Source organism: Mesitornis unicolor, unplaced genomic scaffold, assembly GCF_000695765.1.
Source record: "Mesitornis unicolor isolate BGI_N332 unplaced genomic scaffold, ASM69576v1 scaffold54051, whole genome shotgun sequence".
NCBI lineage: Eukaryota > Metazoa > Chordata > Aves > Mesitornithiformes > Mesitornithidae > Mesitornis > Mesitornis unicolor.
The window spans coordinates 5810-15350 of record NW_010165485.1 but is presented as its reverse complement, the minus strand read 5'-3'; the positions used below and the strand labels follow the sequence as shown (position 1 = coordinate 15350).

General features: G+C 39.9%; 1 protein-coding gene across 1 annotated transcript in view; it reads right to left on the bottom strand.

The window, feature by feature from the left end:
- Positions 1 to 825: 825 nt before the first annotated feature.
- The window catches only part of LOC104548569 (phosphatidylinositol 3,4,5-trisphosphate-dependent Rac exchanger 1 protein-like), a gene marked incomplete at both ends in the record, with an annotated part of 13603 nt that continues 4887 nt past the window's right edge, over positions 826 to 9541 (bottom strand). Inside the window, 8 exons of the mRNA XM_010194622.1 lie at positions 826 to 1032; positions 2073 to 2331; positions 3525 to 3735; positions 4287 to 4448; positions 5199 to 5386; positions 6712 to 6883; positions 7295 to 7431; positions 9158 to 9243. Of these exons, the coding sequence (XP_010192924.1) occupies positions 826 to 1032; positions 2073 to 2331; positions 3525 to 3735; positions 4287 to 4448; positions 5199 to 5386; positions 6712 to 6883; positions 7295 to 7431; positions 9158 to 9243 (1422 nt within the window). The remainder of the gene's footprint in view (positions 1033 to 2072; positions 2332 to 3524; positions 3736 to 4286; positions 4449 to 5198; positions 5387 to 6711; positions 6884 to 7294; positions 7432 to 9157; positions 9244 to 9541) is intronic.

The following is a 9541-nucleotide window of genomic DNA, read 5'->3' as shown; positions in this document are numbered from 1 at the left end:
TCCCTAACGTTCTGTGATTCTGTGTGAAAACCAACAGCAACTAAAGAGTCAGGCCTGTAGTGTGGAAGTTTGAGATGCATCGTTCATTCAGGTTACTCTAATTTTCCCAACTCACTGTAAAGTGTCCTTACTCCTTCATACTGGCAAAATCCCAGGGCCTTATTATAAATGTAAAAAAGGCGTATTAAGGATGTAAAATTGCAATGGTCAGGCATTGCAACTTGTTCCATTTCGTCTGAAGCTGAGTTTCCAAATATTTCCTCCCCAACAGACAGATTTGGAGCATGTGAGATTTCCTTTGATAGCAAATTTTCCTGGAGAAGCAGCAGTCAATCACATCCCAAAAACCAAGATTTTGAGGCACCTGAATAAACATTTGCATTTGTGGTTTCAAAGGCCCACTAAAAATAAAAAACTCAATGTCCATTTCTGCTTCTCAGTGTTTTAAACTTTTAGGAAAATTGTTTGCAAAACTGAATGGAAATATCCCCTTAGAATAGCAGCAGAATATCCCCGTAGAAGACCAAGCAGTCTGCAAGCTCTGCTGAACTTCTGCAGTTTCCAGCAATACGATACACAAAGGGGAGGAAGGACCATACCTACTTAATTTGGCACTGTTATGAGAAAAGGTTTTTTGCTGGGTATGCATCCATGGTAATAAATGTAATGAAATAACTACAGCTAGTGAATACTGTACAGTGAATTACTTTAAGTGAATACAGAATATCTGACTGGAAAATAAATTTGCTTGTCGAATCCATACTTGGGTTAGAACTTTGAAACATTGTATTAGTAAGGTAAAAGCAGCACAATCTTCAGACTAACCTGTAGGAGTCTCTGAAACTCATTGTGTCATGTCCAGAGTCTTCCTGGTCCTCCTCAGAAACTTTGAAACACACCTTCTTGATCCCACCATGCTCAGCTTTGTCAGGATCACTCTCTTCTGTTCCCAGGGAAGGTGGAGATGTCTCCTCGGTAGATGATGGCTCACAGGCACCACCTTCTGTAGGTTCTGTTATGGTGGACAAAAGTCTGCAAAAGTAAAACATACAGCTCTCAGGGAGTGGTGGGTGGTCTCACAAATGAAGTAAAATGACTAAGGCTGGAATTCAGTTACGTGAAATAAAAAACAACCTTGCCAGAATTTTACATAGACTACAGCCATGTAAAATAGTGAGCTCTGAAAGGGCTTCATTGAAATCCATGAATCTCAGTTCAAGAAAGGTCCTGTTTTCATGGGTACCCTACCTTCATACCGCACAACTTAATCAATGTAAGCACAGTGGCCTGAAATGATTTTGTTTATATTCATCATAGTCCTCACTTTCTCCATCCAAGGCGCTGGGTAGCTCCTCTGAGGCAGTGTCTCAGCTCCCTGGCTTCACCGAGAAGCTACTGCCCTTTCTTAAATATGTTTGAGCCAAGGCTCTGCGTGTTTCATGGTCAGGTGAAGTTATGGTGCACGATGGCTGTTCTTTTTTGTTACTGGTATTCCTGGAAGTGTCTGTGAGTGGCTAAGGGCAGCCTATGGCCTTCTCCCACACAGATCACCCTGCAGTCCCTACCACCAAAACCCTGCCAGTTACACACAATATACAGACTCACTACTCAAAGCCTTCATTACTACTACTAGGAGTCCCATGATGAGGGAGAGAGAAAAAAACAAAAAGAGGAAAGGAAAACAGGTGCCATAGAGAAATCTGTCTGAAATCACAAGTTTTGCTTAGTCTGTTTTATGACAGACAAGTCTCAAGGGTAGGGACTCTGTCGGGAATTCCAAATCTGCTGTTGGCACCAAAAAGATTCTTAAATTGGAGCATACAGTAAGAAAAACAGTGTCTGTTGAATTCAGGTAGACTTTGAGGAGCAGAGGAAATAATATATACATTGGTGGATCTGCACAGGAGTAGGCATGACACAACCAGCAAGGAGCTGTAATGCAAGTGCAAGTGTGACTGTAAGTGAGTATAAGAGTAGGACAGCTGGGGCCGACAGGCATCATGTGTTTTCTGAGGTTAATGCAACTTTTATCAGAGTTGCTCTCTGCAGTGCACACAGGATTCTTTACTCACTTATTTATCTGAATGACGTATTGCTTCATTTCCTTCACTGCAATGTCAAGTTTGTTAAAAAGGTGCAAGTAGGAGTCCTGGATCTCCCGATCTTCCTGTTTCAGTAGAAAACTGAGTCCCCTTTCTTCCTGAACTGTTCCTCCATTCTGCTGGCTAAAGCTACCATTGAGATCTCCGTCATCTGGGGTCAGACATCTCCAGGATGGTGCAGCCATAGTGGTGATGCAATGTTGAGTATAGGAGACTGGATTTAAGGTACCTACTAAACAATGAAGGTTCTAGTTAGTACAGCTCTCATGACGTTCTGCACTCTATCCCAGTAATGATAGTTTAGGATAGCTGGAATTTTAACAGGAAAAAAACATTCTGTGAATTATCTTATATAGTCACATTCTGTCACAAAAGCAATCTCAAAAAAAAAAAAGAAAAAAAAGAGGAAGGCTGTTTTTCCTGGCATGCCAACTAGATGTTTTGAATTTACTGCAGTCCAGAAACAGGTTAAATTATGGAAGACAGCAACTGTTCACACATCTACTCATATAGACAACTTGGATAGTATCTAAAGGATTTGTTGAAATGTTAGTGAATTCAGGTTGTCAGGAGGTAGTCTGTTATTATTCCAGTTTTATAATCGTACACACACATTATATATATAAAGAAATATGATTATGTTCTTACAGAAGATAAATACAATTCCTTTTAATTTTAAAATGCTGACAGTTTTGGTATGGTACTTTGCTAACCACCTTAGCTCGCAGTACAAACACTATGGAATTTTAGTATCTTCAAGTAAGCAAGGCTTATTGACCTCATTTTGAACAGTCTATGCTATTCTTCAGAAAACTGGTTAATCTACATCTCCCTGTGTCTCTTTCAATCATTCCTGCACTCTGACCTTCACAAGACAATGAATCAGAAGCACATTAGGTGAGATCATGATGAAGAAATTTTGGAACTCAAATAATCTGGTTGTAGGACAAATGCTACGTAGAAGCTATTTATCAGAAAATAGATTCCCTTGACAGAATAGAGACTTTCAGCTCCAATGCATGGAATTTATTTAGTAATGATGAAAGAAAACAGCATTACAATCCAATTGACTCGTGTTTTCCCCCTGAATGCAGCCACTCATCACAGCACCCACACTACTGTTAGCCCCCATCCACTTCTGTTTTAGTCAGTGTCACCTCTTCTAAGTGCAAACCCTCAAGGACAGTTAATTTTCATGAGATAACCACACTGCTTAGCTAGTAAAAACATTTGACCTGAAGCTGCTCTATACTTAAAGGCATTAATATTTTACAGCACAAAGAGGCTGTCATTTTACTATAAAATTTTAAGGAGGAAAAAAATGTACTGGCAAAACTGTGTTTCTTTGTAACTTATTTTGACCTTGGTGAGCAGTAGAAGACACAACTTTCTATACAGTACAAATTGAAAGTTAATTATTACCTTGTTCTGGATCAAGACCAATAATAGAGGGCTTCCGTCCAATGCGAATGCTGAACGACCTCCCTGCTGAGGTAGTGTTTTTGGGGTATGATACCTCCATGAGGTTAACATGGCAGTTGGTGGGACAGAAATCCATGCTATTGAGGGAATGTGGTTCCATGACGGCTTGTTTGAAGGCTGGGCTCACCTTTGTTTTTAATTCAGCTGCAAACTAGGAGAATTAAAGCAAGCACGTGCTACTTCAATTGCAAAAAATTATGATGCAATACAGACAACCTCTTCCTGCCTCCTATTCCAGAGTCATATGATTTCTGCAGCAGCTGGAATAACATGCCAAAAAAATCCCAACAACTCATAAAACAAAGAATGAAAGCAATTAGCTATACCTTCTAGGATGCTCTTTTCAAATAGCTCAGGTAACTGCACAAAAAAAGCAGATTGTTTACGCTACGATACACTATACTTGTGTTCATGTTAAATCACACACTGATCATTCCATTGTCATATTTATTCACTGATATGGTGGAAATCAATCTTCAATAATACATTATAAGTCACAGCTTCAACAAGCTGAAAGGAGTGATTTACAGATAAGGACCTTTTACCTCAAAACGTGTAATTTCCAAAAGTTGCAGAGGTCTTTTCATGCCTCTAGGACACCTACCTCTAAAGCAGTTCGGATTTGTTAATAAAGAATATTTAGAACCAGTTATCACAACAAAGTATTTTCTTGAGACTCCCCCATAACTAGTAGTGTTTTACCTCTTGGTAGTTTGTCAGCCTTCTGCTAATGCTTTCCAGCTTAGTGTCACAGATTTGCCGGAATTCATACTGGGGCATGGTGGCCACAGCACTGCTCAGAGATATAAGTCTTTTGCAATTCCTTATGAAGTGATTGTCCTCTGCAGCAAAGGCCTCTAAAATCTAAACAAAAAGATAGGATGTCAATATGACACTTGATAGTGAGGGAAAATACAGTGTTCTTCCACTGAATAAGTGGTAAAGCCCCGATGTTGTCATGGCTGAATAAAGCTGCATTCAGAACAAGTTGCCTTTATTACCATTTGAGAATGACTGTCATGTCTAATCCCCGGAGTCATAAAACATTCTTCAACATTTTTTAGAATAACTGAAATGGATTAAAATATCCACTGTGCACTGTCAAAGTTACCTGCTCTCGCTTACTTTCATGGGACACAATGATAATATTACTAGGATGTGACAGGAACATCTACTATTAGCTTGTCATTGTCATTATGACCAAAATACTAAGTGCACTGTTGCATTTCAATAGCAGCAGTTTTACTTGCTTCCTTTGGTGCCCCATCCAGTCTATCAGATGGCATAAAGCTGCTTGATGTTCTTGCAAGGTAAAGCAAATTCTTGCCTGAAAAGTTTCATCTGGAGTATCAGCAAAGAGTATGTTATGGACAGCTAAAGGCTCCCCTCCCTCTACCTCAACAGCTGAAATCCAGGAAGCATTTGCTGACTTGCTCCATAACAAACGAGCTATTACAACTTGGTGCACTCTAGTGAAGAAAACCCCAGGCAGGGTTGAGAAGACCATGTGCTACCTCATCTTAAAAGCCAAGCCAAGCCACTAGAGAAATACCTATATTACTGGCTTCCCAGTTCTGTTTGGGAATGAAGCTGGCCATGTATGTTTTCCAGTACCTTTGCGGTGAGATTGAAGCAACCTTTTGGTTCCACAATTTTCTCCAAGACAAAGGATTTGATTCCTGCGCTGCTGACATATTCATACACCACCCCATGCTCTAGGTGGGTGTTATCCACAGTCAGGCTAACGAGAGGTGTTTCTTCACCAGTGACCAGTGGAGAGCTGGTGGTCTGTGGTGTCTGGGCTAAAAATCAAAATAAGTCATTAGAGGTGTTTGGCAGCACCCATGCATACACGCACACATAGGGAAGAGAAATCTGTTGAGAGGTATCATTAAATGCAAAGACACAAAGACACAATCTTTGGCTCAAGGAGCCCCTGAACCACGTACTGCTAGGGGCTGGGAGAATATTCTGAGGAAGACATTTGCTGTTGGTCACTACTGGAGACAGTGATGGAGGTTTAGACAATCCACACACCCCAATGCTCATTCTCATGTTCTTCCACATGTGCATGCACACGTCCATGCACAGGACACTACTTTAGTTCTGTTTAGCATTCAGACACGCAGACTCCAGCAGAAGCTTTCAAAGGGAAGTGAAGTATGTTAACCTCGGAGTCTTGCTGTTTATAATGATCCTCTGAGGACTGCCACTTTTCTGTCCAATTTTGAGAAATGCTCCAGATGCATTTTCTGTGGAGCTGTAAGGCTGAGATGGCAGGGCAGGGGTGGGGTGAGGAGGTAACATTTTCTTTTTACACACAGCAACACTGTTGTCACCAGAGAACAGATTTTAACTATAGTCAGACTGAGATTTGCCACAGAATTGCTCACATGTCTTTACCAGGGCACTGCTCCAGCTGATCCACCATGGAGCTGCACTGTCTGACCACTAGATTACCAGGCTCACCAGACCTTGGATGGGATCCACACAGATGTGCATCTGTTCCTGGAGAAGTCGCCAATGGCATTCAAAGAGTCCAGGCCCAGTCCTTTGGACTAAATCTGTCTTCAATATTCTCCCCTAATATCACTTTTTTGAATAATGTCCCAACACGAAGGTAAAGCAGTGGCTTTTATGAGTTACACTTTTCTAAGCTGGAGGAAATGCACCCACAACTTTTGCTAACATACTGGTAACATGCTCTGGAAACTTGCTCTACATCAAATTAATTTAAAATCTTAACCTTTAATTTTAAATCACGGAAAACATAATTATTCTAGGTGGAGTTACTTGCAGACCTTCCCTCTCCAGCCATGGCCTATAAATTCCTGGTTTGCAGGGGCTACCAAATGATGCTAAAAATGCTGAGCCTTTTCATTCCAGGAACTGATGCTCTTGTAAAGATCAGAGAGCCACAGGGGTATTTCTGTGCATATGTCAATTTTTTCTTCTCCTGAATAAACTGCAGGATAAGAGTACTTCTGACAGATCTCATCCTGTTATTAAGCTTTACTAAGACAAGAGATGTCTACAACAATAATTACATTTTATATTTGTACTGCAATTCTCCTTCCTGAAGTCCCTGAATCTTCCCTAGGTTTCCTTCTCCCATGAGAATGTTTACCTGATTCCTGTTGATTATTTTGAAGGGGATCCAATTCTGCACCTCCTTCCAGTGAAGAGTTGTCTTTGCTGGAGCCAGGATGACTGCCGTTCAGATATGCAGTGGATGCTGCTTGCTGAACTCTGTCCTCCTCAGCATCTTCATGTGTTCTATACACCCACTGGTACAACCCCTGGCAAGAGATACAGGCTTCAGCTATGACCTCAGTAAAATTGTCCGATCTCTATATGTTTGGACTACAAAGGTAAATCGAGCTATCAATTTTATATCTTCTAAGTTGACTGAAACATCAACATGCCCCCAGCTTTCCTTTAAGCTTCAGAGAATATAAAATCTAGATCAGTATCTGGGTGAACTTCTAGTTTTAGCAATATTTAATAATATTTAGTACTGTATACAGCGTATGAATTGGCACACATATTATTTGTAGAAGTTTTGCAACTATAGGCAACCATAATCAGTTCCCTTAGTTATAGTAGGAACTTGGCATGGGAGTAAATAAGCCAAAAGAGACATGTGTAAGTTGTTTTTCTGATGACGAGGAGGTCAGAAGTGTGCTTCCTTTGAGGTTTTGCATTCATACCAGTGCTTCTTGTTGTCTGGTCCTGTAGGCTGTAAAGTGCTCCAGAACTTCCATATAATTTCCATGTGTTGCATTATTCCCATTAACTTTCAAAATACACTGCCCTGGATGAAGGCCTGCAGCTGCAGCCTCAGAACCTAAAAAGTCAACAGGACGGGAGTTAATACAGTAAAGCCATCTGACTACGGAAAACTGAAAAGTTTGCAAAGGGTTTCTGGTTAAGAATAAAAAGAAGAAAAGCTAGTTGAATGTTGTCATGCTTTTGCTTCTAAGTACTAATTCTAAGAGCTTTGTTGTACAAGGAAAACATCATGCATCTGTCCTTCATATTTGCAGTAGTGCTGGGAAAAACAGAGACCCTCTTAGACCTAAATGCATTCATCCCAGAAACGGAAATTCCTGTGGGAAATCATGTGACATTCTTATATGGCTCTTCTAGCCTTGTAATTACATTAGCTGAGGTCTTGCTTAAATGTAAACAGTTATATTTGTTTCAGCTTGTTGCACTTGAAAGATACAGAACACTTGCGTGTTATGCAATCTGCCATGGTCTAAGAAAAATATGATGATGCAGTCAAAACCAGAGTAGGTCTAGAGTATGATAACTGACTTCAACGAATTTAATCCAGATCCACGTGAGCAAGACATAGACTCCAATCCAGCTCCTAGATATCTACAGTTAAGGTGATTAACTTTTTAAAGGCACTATTATTTAATAATACAGTTTTATTCCAAATGCAATTTGTCTTTTACTAACAAAATTCTGAAAAAGGAGAATCTTTCTAGCTGGCACTTCCAGTTTGCACTCTGTTAAAGAGTGGTTACAGATGCTGTTATGAAAGGATGTAATAAATGTCTCTCCTCAAGAACATTGTCGCATTTGGGTGTTGTGTGCTGTCTGTATACCAACTGCACATATTTGGCTATATGTATTTGTTCTGAAGGAAGGAAGTGATACATGTCTGAAAGTTCTGCTGAAAATAAATGTTAGAGCCGTGCTTTACTTGTAGCTCAGTTCACATTTCAGTTCCAGAAGTAGTAAATCTCTCTGTCAAACTGTGTTTTCTCCTTTTAAAAAGACCAAGAAAAGCAGATCATCTCTATCTTGCATTGGTAATTTATAGCACTATAAGCCAATGTAAAGGGAGAAGTAGTCTTCAAGTCTTGCATCATAGTTCATGATGTCCATTAAGAAACATGATCTGCCCACCAACCTGTGATGCCACAGCACACACAGCTGCAGTGATCCAAACTGTGGCTGATCACACGCAAAAATATTGAGGAAGTAACAGACAGCATTACACCGCAACATTTTCTCAGCCATCTGAGTTTTAGATTTTTATTGCCTATGGTTGTAAAGCTGTATCTTAGTGGTCTTAGAAGAGACAAGGTTAGGATCACCATGCAAGCACATTTCTAGCTTGCAAGAGCTCAAGTGACAATGCCTTCTCAAGAGACTTTCCATGATACTGCGGACTGCAGCATCACCAAGTTTCTTCTACTGTAGAATTAAGCTATTCCTTGTTTTGTGTTGATTGGATTAGTGGCCCAACACTCAGTTCATAATAATGATAAACAATACCATCTTCTTAGACTGTATTTAGCTTATAAACACTCTGAGGCAGAAACTATCTTCTTGTTCTATGGTTTTATACATAGTGTGATCCTTCTCTATGACAGGGGTTCCTAGTCATTACAGTTAATTTAATAAGTAGTCAGAACTTGTTTAGAACAACTTTGACAATGAAACCTTGGTCTGTCTTGAGATATATATATATATATGCATATACACACACATACTTTATATACACATATATATATATTTAGCTCCAAGCTTGCCTATACCACAGTCTTTCTACTTACCTCTTCCTACTGCATGAACATATGGTGGTGCTGCTCCTTGTATCTGAAAGCAAAGTGCCTCAGGACAATCTGGGATTTTAATAATCCTGTAAGCAAATCAAGAAGAGAAAACAGCATGTTAAGATAGGCTGTCAGAGGTCTGGCATCCTTCTCCAGCATTCACAACTGTGTTTTGGATTACAGAAAGCACCCACATAGTTTACAAATAAATAACAAATAAATAGACCTGAAGAAATAATCTACTGTGTCTTTGTTCTCTTTATTAATTAAAATTTGGCACTTTCAAATTTATTACATCTTTAAGTGAATAACTTTAGTGCAGCGGTGCCGATTTATACTAGCTGAGAGTTTTTTCCATTAACCCGCCCCGCCGCCCCCCCCCCC